A 26591-nucleotide genomic window follows, 5' to 3' on the forward strand; every position below is an offset into this window, starting at 1 on the left:
TAATCACTGACAAAATTGTGTGCTACAGAATCAATGGGATTAAATGGCAGTACAGGCAAATTAAACTAAGGACTGTGAGGGAAAGAAGCAGCAGCAAAATGGAGTCAACAAAAGCAGTATCAAAGCAATGTGAATGCATTTGCCACAATTACTGAAAATCTTCAAAAATGTAAAATACTTCTACATGCACACAAAGCAACTACTAAGTAGTTTAGAAATGAAGGAAATAGTTTCTGTTCAGCTCAACTACTTTTCTTGTTTTTAAAGCTGTTATTGAATTTTGGCTAAAACGTGAATGGGATATGAGCTCAATCTCCTGTTGCTGGGCTCATTATTAGGCTTGGAACAAGAGCAAAAACATATGAGCAGAAAACCAATTTGATGAATTTGCTGCTGCTTCACTTTCCCATTTCAGAATGTAGGTGGGATAATCAAATGTTTGGATGTCTCATGGTCCTTCTGCTTGTCTGGTCAGCTCTAAGTTTTCCTACTATGCAGCCAGAGGTTAACAGATGCTTTGGCTGTAGTCTGTTACACAATCGGGTTCTGATGCTGAGCCCTGCCCACATGGAGCTACAGAACCTGAATAAACAGCAAAATTGAAGCCACAGTGTCTCTCCTTTGCAAATGATAGGTATACCTCATTTGTTTCACCTACAGATACTTCTGCGGTAGTACTTTAGTCTGAAAAATAGTGTGGGCCTTCATTGTAACATATGTGTGGCAAGATACAGCCTGAACTCTAAATCCATTAATCGTCCCACAACTTTTTTTTGGTCAGAGCTTGCTACATATCATACCACTGACAATTTATAAAATTATGCCTCAAATCTGCAAAAATCACTTCAGTATACACAGCTAAATATAAGCACTGAAGAACAAGAAAGGCCAATACTGCTTTCTCATACAACTCCAGTAAATTTAATTAATCATTAATTGCATGGATTAGGCCATGATTATAATTAATTTTAAGATGAGTGGTTTAATTCCAGTAGCCTGGATAGTCAGCCTTGCAATGATTAATTCCCAAAACCTGATGCCTAATAGTAATCACAATAAGCATCCGTTTTTTTAAAAAAATTATGCTGTTGAATAGAGTGCTGAGGGCCTTGGAAACCATTAATCAAAGGCAAAGTACTTTTGCAGTCTCAATAACTCCAATCAATCACAATACCTGAAAGGCCACCAAATCCATCATCTGAAAAACACAGCCAAACAATAAAGGTACCAAAAATCTCTCAGTCCATACAATATCCTGTTAGATATAAAAATAAAAGAAACCAGCACCATTATATTATATTCTAGGACTCAGCCTAAGGACAGGATTGCCAATTCCAGTTTGGGAAATTGGGGGTAGAGTCTGGGCAGCTTTGGCCCACTGATGCCTTGTTTGTTTTGCATTCCCAGCCCACTAAAGAATAAAAATGTTCAAGCTGCACAGGGTTTCTGTTTACATGTACAGGAGCAGAGTGAGGGCTCTGGTGTTTGTGTCTCCTTAACAACTGAGACATAACCAATCTGTGCCAACTAGTGAGGAGACTGTTCATTTTAAAGCAATTAGGAAATGCTTTGCAATATCAGCTAGTTCATCAGAGTTTGCAAAAAACTTAGCACCCAGCATGTGTGAAAGGGACCCCTGACCAGTGGGCCCATCTGGTGGACCACTGGCCAATTTCTAGTACACAGAGAAAGCTGCCTTCTACTGAATCGGACCTTTGGTCCATCGAGGTATTGCCTACCTGGATTGACAGTGGCTTGGCAGGGTTTCAGGCAGAAGTCTTTCATGTCACCTACTGTCAGATCTTTTCACTGGAGATACCAGTGGGGACTGAATCTGGGCCTTTCTACATGTTGATCAGATGCTCTACCACTGAGCCACAGCCTCTCACCAAAACACACAGTCACTACTGTCTATTCTAACTGGCAGCGAATTTCCAGGCTGAGGTCTTTTACATCACTCTATTGCCTGTAGGGTTGCCAAGTCCAACTCAAGAAATATCTGGGGATTTTGGGGGTGGAGCCAGGAGACATTGGGGCGGAGCCAAAAGCAAGGGTGTGACAAGCATAAATGAACTTCAAGGGAGTTCTGGCCATCACATTTAAAGGGACTGCACATCTTTTTTAAATGCCTTCCTTCCATAGGAAATAATGAAGGATAGGGGCACCTTCTTTGGGGGTTCATAGAATTGGACCCCCTGGTCCAATCTTTTTGAAACTTGGAAGGTATTTTGGGGAGAGGCACTAGATGCTATACTGAAAATTTGGTGCCTCTATCTCAAAAAACAGCTCCCTCAGAGCCCCTGATACCCGCGGATCAATTCCCCATCATTCCCTATGGGAATCGTTCATGGAGGTGCATGATGGTTGTGGGGGTGGGGCTTCCCCCTCCGGCCAGCTGGCTGGGGGAGGGGGGAAGCCTGTAAAACCGGGGGATCCCCCTCTGGGACCTGGGGATTGGGAAGCCTAATTGCCTGGTCCTTTTTAGTTGGACATGCCAGGGATTGAACCTAGGGCCTTCTGCATACCAAGCAGATGCTCTACGACTGAGCCACAGCCCCTCCTCAAAACACCCAGTCAGTATTGTCTATTCTGACTGGCAGCAGCTTTCCAGAAACTTCACTTTTTTCTCAATATCAGCCTCCTGTCTACATTATGGAAATAACAATATTGGCTTGTAACATCACACGTTCATTTGGTGGTGAGGAAGGGGGCAGGTGGGGGACTGGGCTCCAGTGGCTTCCCCATTCATCAGTGGAGCAAGGTCTTTGGTGGAAGGGCGAGGCCCACTGAAAGGGGAGGGGAGAATGAGGAAAGAGAACAGTGTGTGTGTGTGAGGGGGCATTTAAACAGATTTTATTTATAGGATGATAACATGGGGTCTCTTCCTGGTTATCATTAGCATTGCATTTTTTTTTCAGCTTAGGCACTTTCTGCCTTGCTGTGTAATTAAAACCTGAACAACTGAAGCAATTAACACTATCTGAGAAATAATCTAAATGTTCATTATCCATACTATATTTATACTTTTAAATGTGGAATGAGAAAGTGATACAACGGAGACATGATGTATCCTTTCCAATTTCACTTGGCACTATTTTCATAATACAACTAATTACCTTTCTTTGCATTTGACATTGAAAAGGCTTTAGCATAAAGCAGGGGTGGCCAACGGTAGCTCTCCAGATGTTTTTTGCCTACAACTCCCATCAGCCCCAGCCAGCATGGCCAATGGCTGAGGCTGATGGGAGTTGTAGCCAAAAAACATCTGGAGAGCTACCGTTGGGCCACCCCTGGCATAAAATTAATTTTTGGAGATATAGAAAAAAAATGGGCTTGGGGAAACTGGGGCTTTCCATTCTTAAAAATTTTGATGCCTGATTGCCAAACTGTTTTATAAAAATTTGGATGCATTGTATGGAAAGTATGGGTGGATCTTCTGACAAGATAAAAAAAATGAGGTGGGATTTTTTAAAAACCATGGAACTAATTCTGCCCAAGGGAGCTGTGGACTAGCGTTTCTTGAACAGTGGTTCCCACCATCTGTTGTTAGGCAAGACTACAACTATGAAGACTTGGATTAATATTTCCTCTCAGCCATGAAGATCACTGGTTGACCTTGGACAAGCCACTGTGTCTCAGCCTAACCTAATTTACAAAGCTGTTGTGAGAATAAAATGGAGGATGAGAGAACTATGCATGCTGCCCTGAGCAGTTTGAAGTAAGAGTAGGATTAAAAAAAAAATTCTACATTTTTGAACTCTTTGGAGAAAGGCAGCATATAAATGAATGAATGAACGAATATTTCACAAATACTGGAAATAGCAATTTCTTTGGTGGTTGAGAAGTACTGGAAGATATATCTGCGGTGTTATTAATTGCATTGACTAATTATTTATTAAACACCCTAAATCCTTTGATTATGCTATTGAATTAATTGAAAATTTCTAAAATTTAGGAATAGATGTCTTATTAAAAATTAATTATGGCAGGAAAGATTGTATGGGCTGGACACTGGAAAACCCTTATTCCGAGTGTGTAAGAAAGGTATTAAATCTTGCTCAAATGGAAAAGTTCACCATGGTTATTAAAATGTGGAGTGGACTATTAAAGAGTAATCATTTTGTTAATAAATGCAATCTATTCATAAACTGATGGGTTATTCATTGTAAGGATATGTCCATATTGCAGTTTCCTAACATATTGAAGCAGCATTAAAAGCATCAAATTAAATACCACTACATATCAAATTCAAAATACCCATACCAATTTAACTTTACCATCAGAGACCACCCCACTTCCTAAAAAGTCTGATCACATTTCTGGGAAATTACTTTATTTATTTAGAATATAGATGTACAGGCAGAACAATCCTGGGGGAGGGGGGCTGAAAGCACTCAGGGAGCAAACTGGCCTCTGTGTTGGCATATGTGATATACACCCATGTAAAGGCCATTTACAATGATGCAGACTCCTAGCACTTCCCCGTTGCTTGCAAGCACCAGCAGCAGGGTGCAGCAGCCACCCACTGGTGCAACTGAGGCTTAGGCCCTAGAGCTGGCGTGGTTCTGTGCAGTGTTGGGGTCATGGCCAGAGTAAGTTGGCTTTCAACCCTTTCAGCTTGAGAATGCCCCTGCCAGAGGCAGAAAGTTACACCAAGAAAAAACATGTTGTAGCTAGGGTTGCCAAGTCCAATTAAAGAAAAATCTGGGGACTTTGGGGGTGGAGCCAGGAGACTTTGGGGGTGGAGCCAGGAGACATTGGGGGTGGAGCCAGGAATAAGGATGTGACAAGCATAATTGAACTCCAAGGGAGTTCTGGCCATCACATTTAAAGGGACAGCACGCCTTTTTAAATGCCTTTCATCCATAGGAAATAATTAAGGATAGGGGCACCATCTTTTGGGGCTCATAGAATTGGACCCTCTGGTCCAATTGTTTTGAAACTTGAGGGGGTATTTTGGGGAGAGGCACTAGATGCTATACTAAAAATCTGGTGCCTCTACCTCAAAAAATAGCCCCCCCAGAACCCCCAATACCCACGGATCAATTCCCTATTATTTCCTATGGGAATCGTTCTCCATAGGGAATAATAGAGTGCCTAGTAGACATTTCCCTCCCCCCCATGCTTTCTAAAGGGGGGGAGGGCCTCCATACCAGGGAATCCCCCCTCCCTGCCCCCCCCCCTCTCTCACACACACAAATACTTACTTGGTCTTCTTCCAGCAGAACCTTGCTTACTGTGAAAACGAAAGCAAGGCTGCACAGGAAAGGGAGGGGCCGTTCTCCATGGAAACTGTTACTGACCCTTTCCCATGAAGCCCTTCCTGTTTCCTGTGCAGCCTTAAAGGGGTACACATTTTAAAAACGGATCAGAAGCTCTACAACAACATGATGCCTACAGGTATGTTCTCTCTCCCCACTGCCCCCTCCCGCTTCCAGATTTTTTGAGAGCGGGGAGGAGGCTGCAAATTCAGGGGTCCCCCGCCAGGGCGGGGGGGGGGTTGGGAAGCCTAGTTGTAGCCCCAAAGTGACCACTGATCTTGAAAATCAAATCTTTCCCTGCCACTGCAGCCCTACTCATTAGGTTCAGAGAAACTCAGGATGCCAACTACAGGCTCAGCCAATCATCTCCCTCTACAAAGCAGGCAAGCCCATTCCCCAGCACACAGTTATGCCCCTTCCCCATCTTCCAAAAGCTTCTACCAGGATATCTTGCAACTCAGCAGGTAGGGTGCACAGCACAGGCCCCTGTCTCAGAGCTCCCCAACATGTGGACTTAGAGCAGGTGGCAAGGCACTTGGGTGGTGGGAAAAGCACAGACAGGGCACTTGATGCTGACACCAATGAGGAGAGTGAAGTCTGTTCTCTGCGGCTGACCTCTCCCATTTCAGAACCCCAACAGGTACTGTACCTTTGGAAGCTCAAACCACAGGAGCAACCATGCACTGACAGGTAAGCAAGGGCAATTATTCCAAACCTGTTCCCCATTCCTCTCACATAAGGCTAGGTTCTGCAACAGCATTGCTTGCCTTCATACTCAGCATTGAGTCCAGATGTGCGGCAGCACAAGCCATGACCACATAGCACCATAGCCTCTGGTATACCATGTGAAAAGTTCTCTGGGGAGTTTTCCTGGAGATTGGGGGTGGGGGGAAATGTACTATCATTTGCTTGGTTCCCACTCTCAGCAGAGCACAGGGTATGTCTGTTACTGGGAGATCTGGCAGTTGCTCTGCATTTGCCCTGGGAGTGGCCATTTCCATCAACCCACAGTGCCCCACCCCTTGTTCTGCCCCACCTCAACACTACACGGTGAGACCATGCTGTGGCAGAATCACCATGGAAACAGCCTCAAAAGCAGCCAGCTACTTTCTCCCCTCCCCCTCGCTGCTGCATCATGGTTTGCCCATTAGGGAGCTGACTAGTGTCGCCATACCTGTGCTGTAACTGGACACTACAACGTGGGCATGACTCAGGATTGTTCTGTGAGTCACTAACAATGGAATGAAATGCTACTAATGAATTCTAAGAGAGTGAGATAGGACAAAGGGATGTGCAAAGGTCAGCAAGTAACATGCTTCTTTTTCTGCATCAACACTTCTTGAATGAAGAAATGTCGCATTTGAAGATAGAGAATGACAGAACAATCCTAAGGAAGTCTACTAAAAATCCTACTTAGATCTCTTCAGTGGGGCTTACTTTCAGCAAAGCATTCTTAGGATAGCACTGAGAGTGATCTTATGCTGCACAGAACAGAGATCTTTCAAAATCTCTCATGCAATAGCCTTGTTTTTCGAATGAGAGACGTGTTGCAGTAACTTGTGACTAACACTGCAGACATAATTTGCCTGTTATTCTCCCACTGCTAGATAAAATCTAGGTCATGGATTTTGATCTCAGCGTACACACGCACACCAAATGAGGCTACGCACTGGCAAATTGTAGCATACATGTTTCAAAATCAGTAGGCTCTTCACAAAATATTTGGCCATGTGCCAGGTGGGGTTGGCACAATTTCCCAAGTATATTTTTAGAGGAGGGATACTAAGTGGTTTGACAGCTATTCTGGCTTCCTGTTCCTGCTGCAAAGACCCATTAAAAGTTCTTTTCCCACCTGCTGGTAAAGAAAAAAATGAAGAAACAGAAGAATAAATGAATCTGCCAATTGCAAGTGAAAACAGGCTATTGTTCTCAGATGTTATATGCCTCTATGATTCTGTTGAGTGCTTCAGGCACAGTAACAGCTAGAGTAGTTCTTTTATTTTGCTAGACTTCTTCCATTCATTGAAGGATTTCATTAGCAAAACAAGCCCTTGATTGGTCCAACTGAACTTTCAACACTGTCCAGGAAATCCAAGGCAGAAGAAAGTACATTTTTAGCTAATCACTCACTAACTCTCCCCAATCGCTTCCAGTTAATTAATGAAGGTTCACATCTCATTACATGTATGAGTATTTTGACTAGTTTAGCTCCTAACCACCCTTTTATTCCATGCAAATTATTAACGTTCTTTTAAGATATCCACTGTTACAATGGCTGATGACAGTGTTAACTGTGAATGCAAGGGCAGAGCTTGTATATTACAAGGATTCCAGTTAGAGGCCATCCAATGCTGAAGGTGGGCTTTCCTCTATGGGAAGAGCTATCAAGCCTGTTTCAGTGTGCCTCACCCTATATGCCTGTGGTGTGACAGGGAAATAGACAAATATGGGTAACTGGCTTCAATGTATACAAATCCAAGTACATGCAATGGATTCTGCAAAAAATGTTTCCAAATGGGCAAAGTCTTTTTTAATGCTATAAATGAAAAAACAGCCTTATCATATATGCTATCAGGGCTTTTTTTGAGCAGGAATGCACAGGAACACAGTTGCAGCTGGCTTGGCTTCAGGGAGTGTGGCCTAATATACAAATGAATTCCTGGTGGGCTTTTTCTACAAAAAAGCCCTATGTGAAACAATGGTGACACCAGGGGGTGTGGCCTAATATTAAAATGAGTTTCTGCTGGGCTTTTCTACCAAAAAACCCCCTGTATGATACTGTATTCAAGCCAAGACTCATGGGACAGGACAGAACATAGTGATGTAGTTTGAACATTTGGAAACGTCAGCATCCCTTCAACAGAAACGTAACCTCACAGGAAGCCATCTGGACTGCAACACAATTGCAGATTCAGAAAGGCATAAATAATTGTAATGTCTCTGTGCAACTCAAATGTTACTGAAATTATTAATCTTTAATCAGGAATTGGCACAAATCAGAAAAATGTGGTTCATGTTGGTTCGTGGCTAAACTATGAACCAAACCGAACTGTGAGGTTTGTTTGTGAACTGAACCGGTTTGTGGTTCATGCCCCCTCAAACCTCATTGAAAGGAACTGCAGCCCCTTTAAATGAGGCTTGCAGAAATCCCCCCCCCCCCCAAATAGCTAAGCAGTAGGGAGCATCTTGCTCCCCACTGTTCAGTTGTTTCAGCTTTCTTGTCTCTTCACAAGAAAGCCTGGAAAACAGCTGAGAAGGAGGTGCTCCCCACCACCCTGCTGTTTTTATGACTTTCACAGGAAACAGGAGATTAAAGGGACTCAGAGTCCCTTTAACCCCCTGTTTTCTGTTCTATCCATGAATCACCATGCTGCTTTTAAAGTTTATGGAAGTTTGTGAAGATAGACCCATCATAAACTTTGATTCATGAACCACAATCATTACATAATTTGCCACAAATTTTACTTCATGGTTCAGTTTATGCCCATCCCTAATCCTAATCACATTCCCATCTGGGCCAGAAAGTAGAATTACAGTAGTTTAAAAGACTGTATATTTCAGAGAGCAAAAGCACATTCACAGCTGTTCTAGCAACATGTAGTTTATTTTCTTGTGCATCAAACCTGGTTAGTATCAAAGAGTAACTTTTGAGAAGACATTACGCCAACAAAATAGCCTTTCAGATTTAAGCTTCTTACAAGTTTCGCTTTAGATAGTTTAATATACAAATCATATTTCTGAGCTCATTTTTCAAATTTTGTATAAATCCACTGTAAAGTTTTGAGAAGTACAGATTTATGGCATCCCTTGCATGCAACTACACTACTTTCTAAATTTAAAATAATGTGTGACCAGGAAGAAAATTCTAAAACTCACTAGGTCTATGGTTCCATTGTCATTCTTAGACTTAGGATATATATTCCAACATTCAGCCTAAAATTATACCTCATAAATGAGGTTTTCATCACCCTGTAACTCAAATGGAAAACCCACACTGACAAATATTACATTCAATTTCTTTCACCTGTTCTATTTCATACTTACATCTAGTACAAATGGCACACAAGCTATTTAACAGCCTCAATAAGCAGTTTTCACAAACAGTTACATCACTTGATCCCTCATCATTTGATTGCAGTCGATGTATGAATTGATTTGAGATTTTCATAGGGTTGCCAACTCTGGGTTGTGAGAAAAATACCCCTAATTCCAGAACATCGTAGTCACCCGCTTGGTTGCCAGGATGCCTGGAGACTCAACTCACACACATGTGCCAGGAGGACGTGGGTTTTGTCTACCAAACTGGAAGGGACTTATGAGTACTAACAGCCACAACATTGCAGCAGCACTCTGTGTCTCTTGAGGAGTGCTAACCAGGAGAAAAACAGATTCCCTACCTGTAACTGATTATCTTCGAGTGGTCATCTGTGCAGTCACACTGATGGGAGAAGGCGCCGGCGCTGATCACGATCGGTAACTTCAAAGCCGCGGATTTCCGCGCCTCCGTCCTGGTGCACATGCGCAGGCACTCCCCTACCCTGCGCATGCCCACCAGGACAGAAGCGGACATCCCGCCAGTTCCTTCTGACTGCTGCATGAGCCCCCGAGATGGACCAGCAGCAGTGGGGAAGGTGGGCGGGTAGTGTGACTGCACAGATGACCACTCGAAGATCATCAGTTACAGGTAGGAAACCTGTTTATCTTCTTCGTGGTCTCTGTGCATCACACTGATGGGAGAATAGCAAGCTAGCAGCCTACCTGGAGGAGGGTTGCATGGTCCGTCAACGGGTTAGCGACTGCAGAACCGCACGGCCCACAGACGAACTATGCCTCCACTGGAGGTCCAGCGCATAGTGCTTAATAAACGTATGCGATGAGGACCAGGTGGCCGCCTTACAGATGTCTCGTAGCGGCACTCCCTTCATGAATGCCGCCGAGGTGGCCATCGCCCTCTTGGAGTGTGCCTTAATCGGCCCCGGCAGCGGCCGCTTCTGCAACAAATAGCACAGTCTAATAGTCTCTGTCAACCACTTTGACAGTCTCTGCGATGAAACCCTCTGCCCCAAAGAGGCCGAAGCGTATGAGACGAAGAGTCGAGGGTCTTTACGTGACTGTCGCACTCTGTGTAAGTAAAAGGAGAGTGCCCTTTTTACGTCCAGAGCGTGAAGCCGCCTTTCCGAATCTGTGGATGGATTCGGGAAATAGACTGGTAGACAAATGTCCTTGTTCAGATGGAAAGAAGACACCACCTTAGGTAGAAAAGTTACATCTGGGCATAACCACACCCCGTCCGGTCGAAACTGAAGGTAGGGGTCATCACAACGTAGTGCTGCCAATTCCCCGACCCTCCGGGCCGAGGTAATGGCCACCAAGAACACTGTCTTCCACGAAAGTAATTGCAACGAACACGTGGCCATAGGTTCAAAGGGTTTCCCCATGAGGGCCTCCAAGACCCCCGGCAGGTCCCATGACGGAGTCGGGTTCCGAACAGACAGGTACAGCCGCAGCAGCCCCCGCAAGAAGTTCTTCGTAGTAGGATGAGCAAACACAGAGTAGCCCTCTATACGCTCATGATTGGCTGAAATGGCCGCCAGGTATACCCGTACTGAGGATACCGCTAGTCCCTTATCCAGCAAAGTGAGGAGGAAATCTAGGATGCTGGGAAGACCAGTCTTCTTCGGGTCTCCCCCAGCCTCTAAGACGAACTGCACAAATCGAGACCATTTGTACGCATACGACTTCCTTGTAGACTCCCGTCTGCAATTAAGAATCACATGCTGAACTCTAGCTGAGAGTGTGGTCACACGAGCCTCCACGCCGTCAATTTTAGGTGTGGGCCATCGTGGTGGACTACCAGCCCCCGTTGGGAGAGTAGCAGGTCTGGCACTGAGGGGAAATGGTGAAAACTGCCCTCGGACAGCCTCAGAATAGGAGCGAACCAGTGCTGCCTGGGCCACCACGGGGTGATCAGGATACCTCTCGGGCGTTCTCTGTATATTTTCTGTATCACCCGTGTAATGAGAGGAATCGGGGGAAACATGTAGAGATGGCGACTGTCCCAGTGTAGCAGGAGCCCGTCCCCCAACGACAGCGGATCCTTTCCCCCCGACAACAGAACCTTCTGCATTTCCTGTTGTCGCGGGTGGCGAAAACGTCGACCTCCGGCGTCCCCCACCTCTGGAAGACTGGTTGTAGGAAGGTCCAGTTGAGCTCCCACTCGTGTATGGAAGCACCCCCCCCCCCGACTGAGGAAGTCCGCACATCCGTTCTGATCTCCCGGCAGATGAGCCGCCATCAAATGCATGCCCATCCCTCTGCAAATTTCCCAGACTCGCAGAGCCAGGAGACAGAGCTTCCGCGACACCGTGCCTCCCTGCCGGTTGATATAGGCCAGTGCTGTCGTGTTGTCTGTTAGAATCTCCACTGTCTGGTTCGCCAGCAGGGGTCGGAAGGAAAGAATTGCATGATGGATCGCCAGGAGCTCTAGGAAGTTGATGTGGTATTGCAAGTGGTCCTTGGGCCACCTGCCGCCCACACATAGTCCGTTTACATGCACGCCCCACCCCCACAGGGACGCATCCGAAGTCAGGGTTATCTGCGGACGCGGTTTGTAGAAGGGGGCTCCCTCCAGCAGGTTGTGCTCGTGATGCCACCACCTCAGAGTTGCCCGCACGTCCTCCGGGACGGAGAGTCTGCGAAGATGAGAATCTCGCCCGTACCTGAAGACCTTCAGGAACCACAACTGGAGAATTCGCATATGGAACCTGGCAAAGGTCAACACTGCCATCGTGGACGCCATAAAACCTAAAAGCCACTGCACCTGGAGAGCGGTGACCGACTGGCTTTCTAGGAATGTCTGTATCAGGTCTATAATGTCCCTTGCCCTTTTGACAGGCAGAAAAGCCCTGCAGAGCTGTGTGTCCAAAATTGCCCCGATAAATTGTACCCTTTGAGAGGGTTGGAGACAAGATTTCTTTGTGTTGACCTTCAGCCCCAGCTCCTGTAGGAGGGACAGAGTGATGGAAATCTGTTGTAGGAGCCTGGTCTCTGACTCGGCCACCAGTAGCCAGTCGTCGATGTACGGGTATATTGCTATACCCTGTAGTCTGAGATGAGCCGCTACCACTACCATCGTCTTTGTAAACACCCTGGGGGCTGTTGACAGGTTGAATGGCAGGGCCCTGTACTGGTAGTGCATAGTCCTGATGGCGAACCGGAGGAATTTCCTGTGGGATGGATGGATGCTTATATGGAAGTAAGCATCCTGCAGGTCTAAGGTGGCCATCCAGTCCCCCGGATTGAACAACGGAAGTATGTTGGGTAGTGACGTCATCCGAAACTTTTGGTGCGGTATGTATAGGTTGAGGTCGCGAAGATCCATGATGGGACGTAGGCCCCCATCCCTCTTTGGGACCGTGAAATAACAGGAGTGGAAACCCAGTCTCAGCTGGTCCAACGGGACCGGTTCTATGGCCTCTTTTTGGAGCAGGGCGTTCACCTCGTCCTGGAGAGTTGGCGATGGGGTGGTGTACACGAACGTCGGAGCCTCTGGTTCCTCCTGAAACTCTATGAGATAGCCCATCCGGACTATCGATAGCACCCATTGGTCTGTTGTTATCGTAGACCACGCCTGGCGGAAAGGCCAGAGCCGGGTGCGGTCCGAGAACGAGGAAGGGAGGGGGGGTATGGGAAAACACAGTCAAAGGCCCTGCTTGGGCTGTCTACTCCCCTTTTGTCGAGATGACAGCGAAGAGGTTGGGGAGTACTTGGACTTATTGCCATACTGTGGCTTGGTGAAGGGAGCTGTAGTCTTGGGCCTCCACTGCTGTTCCCCCGACTGCTTGGGAAAGGGCTTCTTACTCCAAGGCCTTGACCATGGGCGCTTGCTTTGTTGTCTGGACGTGGCTGGGACCCCCAGGTTTCTGGAAGTGCGGATACTTTTATCCATTTCTTGCAAGACTGTGTCAGTGTTGGAGCTGAACAGTCCCTTCCCATCAAACGGCAGATCCTCGATGTATGCCTGGGTATCAGCCTGCAAGGCCGTGGATCTGAGCCATGAGTGCCTCCGTAATGTGACCGCTGTGGTGAGGGTCTTTGCCCCGATGTCACCAGCATGTCTAGCCAAATTCAGCTGTTGCTTAGCCAATGTCATACCCTCATTTTGGATCTTCCGAATGGCGCTCTTGGTCTGGTCTGGAAGGCCCGGCAGCAACGTTGACAGCTGGTCCCATAAGGCGTATTGGTAGCGCCCCATACATGCAGCATAGTTGGCTATCTTCAGGCCCAGTGCTCCTGCTGAGTAGACCCGTCGGCCTAGACCGTCCAGCTTCTTGCCCTCTTTGTCTGGGGGAGTAGCATGAGTCTTTCTTGCCTTGGACGACGATGCAACAACAACAGAGTTAGGCTTGGGATGATTAAATAAGAAGTCGGCTGTAGACTCCTGAACCCGGTACATGTGATCAAGCCTGCGTGAAGATATAGGGGTAGATGCAGGCTTGTCCCATGACGCCTTGGCTGTGTGTAGTAGTACCGTTGTCAGGGGAAGAGCGACCGCTGATGACGTATCCCTTTGCACGATGTCGAACACACTGTCCGTGATGATGGGTTGTGGTTGCACCGTCGAAAGGGATAAGGACTGTGCCATCCTCTTTATTAGATCCCCATAAGACTTTAAGTCTTCTGATGGGGAAATGGGTTGGTCCTCGCCGACCTTGTTGGACGGGGAGCGCTCTTCCGGGGAGGACGGTGCCTGTTCTTCCAGTGCCGATTCTCCCGACGACCTCGGTGAGCCTTCCGGAGATTCAGATTGCTCAGACCGGTGCGAGGGTCGGTCCCGACCCGGATCCGGGGTTGTAAGCTGCTGGACTGGAGGTGGAGGGGATGGCTTCTTCTTGGGAGGCTCTTCCACCGGTGGCTTCGATACCGATGCCGATGGGGTGCGCTTCTGCGGTCGGTATGACATTCTCGATCAGTAGGACGCCTCCGAGCGCTGGTCCCACTCAGACTGCCTAGGGGGGAACCAAGGAAACATCGATGGCATTGGGCAGGAACCATACAAATACTGCCATTGACGCTGGTCCCATGGCAGCGGAGGTGGCGCCCTTCGCCCTGGGGAGTTGTCGTGATGTCTCCTGGGAGATCGGTCCTCTGGGGATCTGTCTCTCGATACCCGCAAGTCTCGTCGATGCCGAGGACTCCAGGATCTGTCCCAATGCGAGCTGCCCGAACGGTCTCTGCGCACAGGTTCACGTCTCAGAACGAGGGGGGAGACTCTGTAAGGGCTTCGGGATCGCTCCCTCCGGACCTTGTCGGAACGATCCTGCGAGCTGCTCTTGTCGACTTGCACGAGGTCCAAAGGACTCTCCTCTCTCCCCGAGCGTTGGGCCAGGTTCAGGTCACGGTCGGAGTCTGATGAGATCGCGATTTGCGTCGACATCGACTGCAGCATCGGTGGACTCTGTCGATGACATGGAGAGGCAAGGAGTTTTAGCGGCGGAACGATGAGGTCTGTCGGTTCCGGCGGGGACCTCGGCGAGGAGCGAGAAGTGGGTTTGGCATGCTTCAGCTTATCCCCCTTCTTCTTCGGCTCCGAAGAAGCTCCTTTGTCCTCCTTGGGCTTCTTTGCCGGTGTGGAGGCATTCAATCTCGAGGCCGAGCCCACTCTCTTTTGGGGGCGATCGGCGTCGGAGGAAGTCTTGTCGGTATCGACCACCAACACCGAAGACTTTGGCGCACTTTCTGATGACGCCGCCATTTTACGAGGAGACAGCGCTTGTTCTATCAAGGCTGCAGCAAGGCGAGCCGCCCGATTCTTCCTCGTTTGCCTGGAGAACTTAGTGCAATGGGCACACGAGTCCGGCTTATGCATTTCTCCCAGGCACAACAAGCACAGGGTGTGGCCGTCCGAAGGGGCGATTTTGCTGCCACACTTTCTGCACCTTTTGAAAAATCCCCAGCACTTTTCCATACGCGGAAGGCGCGGGGGCGAGGGGGAGAGAGGGGGGGGAGGGAAAAGGGGGCACTGGAAATAGGAAAAATAAACGCCCTACTTCTCCCCACTCACAGATGAAGGTTAAGGAAAAAACAAAGTATTAGTAACAGGAATCCAACAAGCAATGAAGAAATCCACCAACCGTAGGGAAGATTGACTGATCTCAGCGGCGGTCAGAAGAGAACTGGCGGGATGTCCGCTCCTGTACTGGTGGGCATGCGCAGGGTAGGGGAGTGCCTGCGCATGTGCACCGGGACGGGGGCGCGGAAATCCGCGGCTTTGAAGTTACCGATCGTGATCGGCGCCGGTGCCTTCTCCCATCAGTGTGACTGCACAGATGACCACGAAGAAGATCAGATGGTTTCCAATTGCTCCGTGCGATCCCTATCTCAGCCGTTGTAGCGGAAGAAGGTGAGCCACCAGGAACTGTCTAGGCAAGCGGTTTCCAGCCTCAACCATAGAATCCATCTTGGGAGGCTAACACCACCAGCAGCTATCTTCCTACAGTGTCAAATTCCATAACAGCGAAGCAGGAGGCTCACGTACTCAACAGATGTCACCGATGCATAAAGCCATCAAGCTTATCTTAGGCGTGGATCCTGCCAGACCGCCTAAGCCTTTGTCCAACGGAACTCAAGACAAAGACTGGTGCCAATAGAAGATCGAAGAGGAGGAAGAACATCTTCACCCAGAGCCATGTTTCTTTGTATAGACCGGGTGTTACCTAGGTAGCAATTTGGCCATCTATTGTCACCTTTTTAGATAAGTTTGATAGACTTAAGTACCCCCCACCTTAATAATTTTTCCCATTCTTTCCCTTAATGGTCATCCTGGAGGCTCCCCCCTGGCCCATTGTTACCTGGAAGTCCAATCAGGTAACTAAGGCAAAGTCTGCTCATTGGCTAGCAATGAGCATCCAATCAGGGACCGCCAATTAACTGGCTATTGGCTACTGCATAAGTCCAGGCCTTATGGTCATTGCAGAGCCTCCCCTTTTCTGAGGTCATGTACCAGCGGACCACCTGTCATCCGCCCTTGTACCTCCCATCCCCTAAGGGCTCAAGGTAGTCCTTATAATCTGTGGTCCAGCTCCTCACAGGTGTGCATCTAGCAGTACCCCAGTTCCGCTGTCTAGATACATCCTCGATTCCTGATCAGTTGAGGGTCCCCTCCCCCTAGTCCTCGTTTGTCACCATTGGAGCCTTCCTTGAAGACTATGATCAGTAATTATCACCCTGTTTGTCCATCCTTGAGATGTCTCTGCATCTCTCTATTTTTCTTAGGACTGTATGTATGTTTTATGAGTTTATTATCTTGTATGTGTGTCTACATTTTTCTACAATAAATTTTAATTGTTTTTACTTAATTAGTGTCCTTGGCAATTTAAGCAATAATTTCTGGAAGTGGAATCCTGTATACATAGATTCAAGATCCTTTTTAAGCCAGCTGCCCACCTGTCAATTCCCCAATCTCATTTTGAGTCCTTATAATCTGTGGTCCAGCTCCTCACAGGTGTGCATCTAGCAGTACCCCAGTTCCGCTGTCTAGATACATCCTCGATTCCTGATCAGTTGAGGGTCCCCTCCCCCTAGTCCTCGTTTGTCACCATTGGAGCCTTCCTTGAAGACTATGATCAGTAATTATCACCCTGTTTGTCCATCCTTGAGATGTCTCTGCATCTCTCTATTTTTCTTAGGACTGTATGTATGTTTTATGAGTTTATTATCTTGTATGTGTGTCTACATTTTTCTACAATAAATTTTAATTGTTTTTACTTAATTAGTGTCCTTGGCAATTTAAGCAATAATTTCTGGAAGTGGAATCCTGTATACATAGATTCAAGATCCTTTTTAAGCCAGCTGCCCACCTGTCAATTCCCCAATCTCATTTTGAGGGCATTTTGGTTTACAAGATTAGAAAATACCTGGAGATTTTTTTTGGGGGGGGGGTGGAGATTGAGGAGAAAGGGATTTTCATGGGATATAGAGTCCCCTTCCAAAGCAGCCATTTTTTCCAGAAGAACTTATCTGTGTCGTCTGGAGATCAACTGTAATCCAGCCACTACCTGGAGGTTGTGAACTCCAGCCACTACCTGGAGGTTGGTAACTCTAGATTTTCAACGAAGTCTTTCCTAAAGTTTGGGTTCTAAATTGCAGTATTTTTTTCTGTGAGTTTCCTTAGAACATTGTCATTTATTTTATTTCCATGGTTTCCTCATTGTTTCTTATGCTTTCTCAAATCACCTTTGATAATATCTTGAAAATCATGGAGAAACTATGAGGAATCCATGAAAGGACAATAAATTTGACATGAAGAAATTAAAAGAAAAACTGCTACACTTCGGGGCCAAAACAACAGAAGAACATCTATGTGAAGGTGTCTTATGGGAATTCTTCATCTGGTATTGGCTCTGGTTCACAAGGAAGTCATCACTTGACATTGCACTTGTCAAGTGATGAATATACATACATGAAAACTTGTTCTTAGGGTTCTCTAAAGTAATTTTGGTCAGTTCCTTCAGTTTTCTCTCTCCCTACATTCCTCAGTTTGCTGGTGTCCTTAAAATAATAATGATTAAAATGGGATAAACAGCAACTAAACTGCTAGATTACCATCACATTCTTTATTTTTAAACTACCAGCTGATATACAGTTTGAACTCACACAACATTTCCACTCTTCCAGTTAAATAACAGAGTGGCTGTATGAAAATGTCATCATTTTGGCAATCAATCAAACTATTAAAACCTTTACAGAAAGGCCAAATAGATTTATGCTAAATAGGGTGGTGATCCGTTTGGAGAGGGGGGAGAGGTGTCCTTGGGCCCTTAAGAAAAAGGCTTTACTTTTTCTGGCTTAAGGTGTGGTACACTTTTGTTTCATTTATTGAGATGTAACAGAAGAAATAAAGATCTAATAAGTTTAAAAATAGCATTTACCCTTTGAAAAAATGGTGTTGGCAGGGATGGCGATAATAAAATAGAGAGAATAGTTTATTCAAAAATATTTTCCCTATACATCAATTCTTCTACAACTTAGTTACAAAAACAGACAATATCGGCCTAATCCTGTTTGACACCTCAGATCCTCCCAGGCTTCTGCTTGGTTGAGATCTCCCTTTAAACTTTCTGATCAGCCACAGTGCAGGCTTTTTCAGTGGTGGCTTCAGCATTACTGAATGCTCTCAAAGAAGAGCTGAGGAGTGTCTCTATGCTATTTATATTTCAAAAGAAATGTAAGACTTTTCAAGTTAAGTTTAGTTTAGTTTAATAAATTTATACTCCACCCTCCCCGCCAAGGCAGGCTCAGGGCGGCTTACAACATTAGTCATAATAACAATAAAAACTAACATATTGGTACCTCATAATAATAAAATCAATTAATTAATAAAACAATTTAAAACAGTTGGTGCTAATAGCATTTTGGTGTTATTTAGTTACAATGACGTCAATATTTCCTGGATTCCTCCTGCTGCTGTAGGTCTCAAAGGTCAGCTGAAAGCAAGCCAGAAGGCTATGGTCTTAGAGGCCTTGCAGAACTGAGCAAGGTCCCACAAGGCCCTAACATCTTCTAGCAGCTGGTTCCACCAGTGGGGGGCTGCTACTGAGAAGGTAGAATCCCTGGTAGTCATCAGTCTTGCCTCTCTCAACCCAGGGATCACTAAAAGATGTTGAGTTCCCAATTTTAGTACCCTCTGGGGAATGTGTGGGGACAGATGGTCCCTCAGGTAGGCAGGTCCTCGGCCATAAAGGGCTTTAAAGGTAATGACCAGCACCTTGTAGCGAATCCAGAATACTATTGGCAGCTAGTGCAGTTTTTGCAGCTCCGGCTGTATGTGCTCCCACCTGGGCAGCCCCAATGACAGCCTGGCTGCCACATTCTGCACTAGCTGTAGTTTCCAGGTTTATGACAAGAGCAGCCCCATGTAGAGGGCATTACAGTAGTCCAATCTTGAGGTGACGGTTGCATGGATCACCGTTGCCAGGTTGCTTTGGTCAAGGAAAGGAGCCAAGTGTTTCACCCACCTAAGATGAAAAAGGCGGATTTCACAGTTGCTGCTATCTGGGCCTCCATGGTCAAGGAGGACTCCAGTAGCACCCCCAAACTTCTGACCTGTGTCGTTGTCAGTGGCGCACCATCAAAAGTTGGTAGGGGAATTCCCTGACACAGACCGCCGCGACTCAGGCAAAGGACCTCTGTCTTCATCGGATTCAGCTTCAGTCGGCCCAGTTTAAGCCATCCAGCCACAGCTTGCAGTGCTTGGTCCAGGTTTTCTGGGACATTGTCAGATTGGCTGTCCATCAGTAGATAGAGCTGGGTGTCATCGGCATACTGGTGGCAACCCAGCCCCTACCTCCGGGAAATCTGGGCAGGGGTCACATATAGATGTTAAACAGCATCAGGGATAGAACCGCTCCCTGAGGCACACCACAGTTAAGAGTGTGTCTCCGAGACGATTCTCCCCCAATTGATACCCTTTGTCCCCGACCGCAAAGGAAAGAGGAAAGCCTCTGTAAGGCCCTGGATCCCTGTGTCGGCAAGACAGTGGGTCACTAGCTGATGGTCGACCGTATCAAACACAGCTGATAGGTCTAACAACATCAGTACCGCTGAGCCACCTCGACCCAGATGCTGCTGGAGGTCATCCACCAGGGCGACCAAAACTGTCTCTGTCCCATGGTCTGGACGGAAGCTGGATCTAAGACAGAAGCATCCTCCAGAAAGCTCTGTAGCTGTAGTGCTACTGCCCTCTCAATAATTTTACCCAAAAAGGGTAAATTCGAGACCAGCCAGTAATGTGCTAATTTGGCCGGATCTAGAGTGGACTTTTTCAAGAGAGGGTGGACCACTGCCTCTTTAAGAGAGGCTTGTCTTCAAGCAGGCATTGGACAGCTAATCTATGAACAGGACTTGAGGAAATATTATGCAATTGATCTTATTGCTTGTTTTTTGTTTTTTTTTTTAAATCTTAACTCAGGGTAGAACTGCCAGCTCCCTCCCTGACAGCTCCCTGTCATTCCCTGCCCCATCTTCCCCCAAGCAGCAGGTGTGGGGGAGAGTCCTTTGCTGACAACGCAGTAATGGCATCCACAGATATCTGGAGGATTATGAGTGGCAGTTTGCTCCGATTCAGCATGGCTGGGGGGGGGGGGGGGGTCCACAAATGAATATCTGAAAATGGTTCTGTTCTTTGGGGAAAGGCCTATGAATCTGGGTTTTATAAAATAACCCCCAATATTGAAGCTTCCATATTATTTTTCAATTGATCATCATAGCTTCCATAATTTCCACTGCCAAAAAAAAAATAGCACAGGGAACTAATAGCACATATACAAGTGTGAGGGATTCCTGGAAAAACTTAGATAACAAATAAAGGAGGAAAGATGGAGGAGCACCTGGAAGCCCAGATGGCTTTTTAGTTAGCCGTTTCGTAGTTAAGGCATATCAAAGAACTATGACAGCGATGACAGAGATTTTTTTTTGAGTACCTGTCTAATCGTATTAGTTTTGAAATTCCTGGTTGTCAATGCTTCTTTTGAAGAAAAAGCCCAGCAGGAACTCGTTTGCATATTAGACCACACACCCTGATGTCACCATTGTTTTGCACAGGGCTTTTTTGTAGAAAAAGCCCAGCAGGAACTCATTTGCACCAAGCCAGTCAGAACGGCATTCCAGTGCGTTCCTGCTTAAAAAAAAAAAAAAGGCCCTGCTGGTTGTAATGCTTACTGTGATCTTGTGAAATCTTTACATTTTTTAAAAAAGTTGTAATGTGATGGCTACACATGCTGGGTTGCTAAATATGGTTTACGGCATTCTTGAAGATTTATGGGTGGAGCCTGGGAAAGTCAAGGTTTGGGGAAGGGAAGGAACCTCAGCTGGATATAATGCCATAGATTCCACTCTCCATTTTATCCAAGAAAGTGATTTCTACAGTTTGGAGATCAGTTGTTATTCCTGGAGATCTTCAGGTCTGACCTGGAGGATGGCAACTCTGATAAAGTGCAACCTTCACTTTTCTGGTTTGGGGATTTAATTTTTTTGAAACTTTTATGGGTTTTTTCTGCAAACCTGGGTCTTCCCACAGATTTATAGAAAATCCCCTTCTACCTGTACACAACTTCATTTTTCTATTTTTGGAGCCATGTTCAGAATTAGATGAAATTACCACCTGAGATCATTTGCACATCATTCTATGACTAGACCAAAGCCTTTAATAGAAAGAACCCCCCCCACCTGCTCCATTAGTGATTCGCAAGACCTCTACAAGCAACTTAGCAGCTCTGTCCCTTTCCCACTGCAATCATACTAATTGGCCATTCTGTGTGTTTAAATAATCATGAATACAAGGTCAATTTCCCTTTTCCCTTTTAACAAAATGTTGCTATTGGCAAACAGACCAGCATCTAATGGTACTGAGCATCTGCAGTATGCATCAGCTGTACAAAAAAAAGGTATACTTATTTACCTATGGGATAGCAGAGAGACGTAGGTGTTTTGGAGACTAGGCAAAGAATCATACAGTTTATTTTCATCAACTTACATGCACTTCACTGATTGCAGTTAGTGTACAGGCTGAGTTTTCACGTCATTAGACAATGAGTTCTAACTTTATACTGAACGGTTTAATACTTTTTAGTGCAGTGTTGCCAACAACTTAGTCTGTTGGTGTTTCCAGACAGAAAGTAGTGTACACATAAGAGAATTTCTACTTATTTCCAAATGCATTTTCTAAACACAGGCATAAAAAAAAGAACTGTTGGGTACAACTGTGAGCTTAAAAGTAGGTAAGGGCAAAAAAAAAATCACATTCTAATCATAACTGATGGGTTTCACAGGCAGAAGAAAATGGAACTACTGAATGAGAATAACCCAACACACCCATTTCCCCTCTGAATTTCCAGATGATATTGCTATTAAGACTCTTTGGACAGGTAGCCTTCCAAGATAACAAGCAGCAGTTCTGGAGGATACTTTTTCATTTAGGATACAGACTGATCTTTATCCTGACAAACCTGGGAGAGAAGGTGATATGATGCAGCCCTATCTGATCAGACCTGAACCAGCTGGGACTTGGATGGAGACCACCAAAGAAGACTCTGTAGATAAAAGCAGGGGCATCCAACCTTGGGTTCTCACTCCCAGAAGCGCCACCCCCCACCAACAAAAAGTCCAGCAGCTACCTTGTCTGGCACCATAACTTCAGGCGCAGATGGAAAAACTAGCTGGAGATCAACAATGGAGCAGCCCAGAAAAGACAGAAGCCTTCACAGTCAAGGCAGAAACCAGGATGGGGCCAGAGAGGCCTGCACAAGGCTGAGTAAGCCCAATAGCAGTCAGGGGAAAGCATGGGTGGGGATTGAAAGCTGGCATAGACAGTGGGGTAGGAGGGAGGGGCCATCTAGAAGCCCAATAGGGGTGAGAGGAGAGCCAAATCACTGCCCTCCCTTAGGGAGAGTCCAGGTATGCCCAGGGAAGGGGCAGGGCTATTTGGCCCTTTAAAGACAGGTTCTTGTTGAATGGCCAAGGAGGAGACAGAGCACAACTCTGGGGTAGAGAAAGAGAGAGAGCTATTGACCAGCAGAATGGAGATGGAACAAGGTGGAGCCAACCCCCTTCCTGTCCCATTTCTGAAGCCTAAGGAGACTCACTTGCATTGTGCAGCAAGGTGGCCAAAGGCCAGACTATGGAGTTGGAGAGGGGGAAGCCTCAGAGTTGTCTAAAGCCATTTCCCCTTCTTTATCCTCTTACCCTCTGTTGGCATTAATGCCCATTGGACAAGGAAAGGGTGGGCCTTAAAGGGAAGCCAATGAGTAAAAGTGGAACAAGGGGCTATCCCATGAAATTGGCTTCTCAAGCTCAACACTCCTTGGTCATATACAGTATGCCAAATATGTATTGTATATCCTTCCAAATGTTTGCTATCAGGTGGTTGCATGCTGTATGTCATCTGAGACCTGTAGATTTGGCAAGCATGCCAAAAGAAACAGGGAGAGATGTGTAAAAGGAACATGTGTAAGAGGTACATCAGCGGTCAGAAAAATGGAACATGTAACCATTACCAGTATTCTGGATATGAGGCAAGGAATAAAATATCCTAACATCCAACCTACTTTGATTTTCTTCATTCTGAGTGAAGATACATCTGATCAGCTCAACATCACCTAATGTTTCCAAGAATCCTTAGCAAGGCAGAAGTGAAAGAAGTCAAGATGAATATCCAGTCTGTCTAGATTCAAATTTGCCACCAGAGGCGCTCACATCACAACAGATGGATGATGTTAGACTGGAAAGGTTATAAGATAATGAGTGAAGGAATCCACAGTAAGGATGGTGAGTGCCACTGGCACTTTATGTTAATCTCTTTGGCCAATCACAGAGATAATCCTATGCTATAGACCAGGGGTAGCCAAACTTGCTTAACCTAAGAGCCACATAGAATAAGTGTCAGATGTTTAAGAGCCGCAAGACATGAATGTCAGACATTCGAGAGCTGCAAGAAAGGAAGGAAAGGTGGAAAGAAAGTAAAAGATGGGGGGTGGAAAGAGAGCAACTTTAAATACATTCTCCCAAGTCCCTGGCTGGTTTGGCTTGGAGAAGTGATTGAAAGGGACAAATGCCTTCTCCAAGCCGACCAACAGAGTATTAGGGGCTTCAAGAGCCACACAGTATGCGTGAAAGAGCCACATGTGGCTCCCAAGCCACAGTTTGCCCACCCCTGCTATAGACACAACATTTCCATCAGACTGTTTCAGGCAATGCATTTTAGATTATTTTCTTTACAGTACATGATCTGTTTAGATCTATTTAGCCAATGTTAACTGTCATCTTCATCTGTCTTCATTAAACATAATTTCCAGGGACAACCCTGTGGTATTTACTAATCAGCTAACTAATTGATTAATTGGTTAAGAGCAAGACAGCTATTTGACTTGCTAATTATCTAGGGATTTTGCACTGACAAGACGAATCCCATAAGGTATTCCCATTACTGCAAATGTGCCTTGTATGAAAAAAATAACACAAGCTTTTTGTTCCACAATAAACCTGTGCAAGGTACAGTTCCAGAATCCAAGTGAGATTTGCACCAAAAATCCAGCTAGTATATTGTTCAATCATGAAACATACTTCTGAGTATAGTGAGGTACAAGAATAATTCCAGTGACTTGTTCCATGCCTAAAACAATCTTCCTTCAACTAAAGGCCATCAATTTTCATCTAGCGTACTGTCAACTTGCTTAGCTCTCTTTCAGACCTAACGTTTCCAAATCAGTTGTAGTCTCTTTCTGAATGTCTTTCTCCTCTACCCATGGGATAATTTTCAAGAGAATGATTCTCCTCAGGCAAATTCCCCTGGCAAGCTATAGGGCCAAGAATCCATTTGTACTGATGAAGTGCTCCAGACTTTCGGCATGTGTAAAGGAAGAAGGCTTGCTTTATCACAAGACAGACTTCTTTGCAATGCTTCAGTGAGCGTTTCTGCATGACAAGCAACAAGCCACTCCTCACAGAGTTCACCTCAGCCTCTTCAATGCTTTTTCTGTCTCCTAAATTATCTCTAAGTAAGAGGGCAATTAGGTTTCCAGCAATTAAAATGATTTACTCACCATATGCAACTGCTGGAGCATTTCCACATATCTATGGAAAAGAGACAACAGTTTTATTAATTGCCATCCAGTGAGAGCTGAATGAATCACTGTGGAATGAGCAAGAAGATAACAGCAAACCAGATTTTAGCTTGCGGACTCACACTTTCTCTGAAGACACAAGTTCCTGGGCAATGAGGTGAGCTCTCGATTGTCCTTCTTTCTGTTAAAAACAAAAAGCACAAGGATAAGAACTGCTCCAGCTCCTTGGCAAAGAAAGTAAAATAGCAATCTGCACACTGTTTGGATTTGCTAATCTAGAGATGTCGAGGTCAACTAGAGGCTAATTTTAGACATCTGATACATACAGCAAACCAACACAATGTCACTGTCGTGCTTTACTGCCACAATGGATACATAACGTTTAATGGAAAATGTTGGTCGTTTGTGGCAAAGACGTCCAAGAGAGCAACCTCCTGAAGAAAGACATCGAAGACAGTGAAGTATAAAGAACTGTATAACTCTTAAAACTGATTTACTTTTTGAAGGAACACCACTGAAGTCATGATCTAAAGTTCCTCATTATGATAGTTACTGCAAGGGATTAGTAGAGCAATATTGGATAGCTCTGCTATCAGCTACTAAAACACAGTGGATAATAAAACCACAAGAGAAGACTTGTAATTCAGCGATCAAATGTATGCTTTGTGTGCAAAAAGACCAACTGCTATCATTTCCAATTAGGAAAAGGTCTCAGGTAGCAGAGCTGGGAAAGGCTATCTGCCCAAGGCCTTGGAGAGTCACCGCCAATTAGAGTAGACAATACAGGGCTCTGTGGACCAGTGATCAGGTTAAACATACAGCAGCTTAATGGGTTCATATATGTTAGCTTCATATACAATGGAGAGAAAAAGACAGGTTCAGAAAGAACTGGAGTCGCTTCTTAGACTGTATTTGTTCCAACTGAAAATAAGCAATTTTTTAAATTTAATGTATTATAAAGCAAATGGTCCATGCTTTACTCTATCACTTTACTTGAGTTTGTCTTGTATCTTTGCTTGATGATCCCATAAATCAAATTTGACACTGAAGTTTTTTCTTTTCATGAATATGAAAACATGCATTGTATAACCTACATTTGGGTATATATCAACAATAGAGAATACACTTTAAATATCCCAGACCAATTTACCACTCGCCTTATGCCGCTCTCATGTTTCTCTTCTCAGTGGGGCCTCCTTCTAATTTCACACTGTCTGCCACGGGGCTGCAACTAGTGTTGGCTTTTTCGCGCAGCAAACAGAAACTGGTTTTTAGAGGTTTCTGTTTGCTGTGTGAAAAAGCCAACACTAATTGCAGCCCCAGGGCAGATAGTGTGGAATTGGAAGGAAGCCCTGCTGAGAAGAGGAACGTGAGAGCGGTGTAAGGTGAGTGGGAAATCGGTCTCAGTATTTATCCTTCACCTCAGAAATAGTGTTTAAATAATAAAAAAAAGCATCTGCCACACTTCTGTATCATACGCAGGCTCAGATTTTGGAAAACAAAATGGAAATCCCAGCCCTGACATACCATTCTTCATTCCTTAACTGCTCTTGTTTTTTTTATCTAGTGGGTACAGTCAAGAGGACCTACTTTGCTGACCACTGTGCCAGAAGTCAGAAGAGAAACCAGTCTCACATGCTGGAGGACGGCACCTTGAACTGTTTCCATCCTTACTGCTACTCCCTTTTGACCTGTTATCTGAAGAAGCCCTGAG

General features: G+C 45.6%; 1 protein-coding gene across 1 annotated transcript in view; it reads right to left on the minus strand.

The window, feature by feature from the left end:
- The window catches only part of FGD5 (FYVE, RhoGEF and PH domain containing 5), a 272449-nt gene that overhangs the window by 83741 nt on the left and 162117 nt on the right, over positions 1–26591 (minus strand). Inside the window, exons 4-5 of the mRNA XM_060239650.1 lie at positions 25000–25058; positions 24857–24887 (exon numbers count right to left, since the gene is read on the minus strand). Coding sequence (XP_060095633.1) covers positions 24857–24887; positions 25000–25058 — 90 coding nt within the window. The remainder of the gene's footprint in view (positions 1–24856; positions 24888–24999; positions 25059–26591) is intronic.

This window comes from Heteronotia binoei, chromosome 5, assembly GCF_032191835.1.
Source record: "Heteronotia binoei isolate CCM8104 ecotype False Entrance Well chromosome 5, APGP_CSIRO_Hbin_v1, whole genome shotgun sequence".
Classification (NCBI taxonomy): Eukaryota; Metazoa; Chordata; class Lepidosauria; order Squamata; family Gekkonidae; genus Heteronotia; species Heteronotia binoei.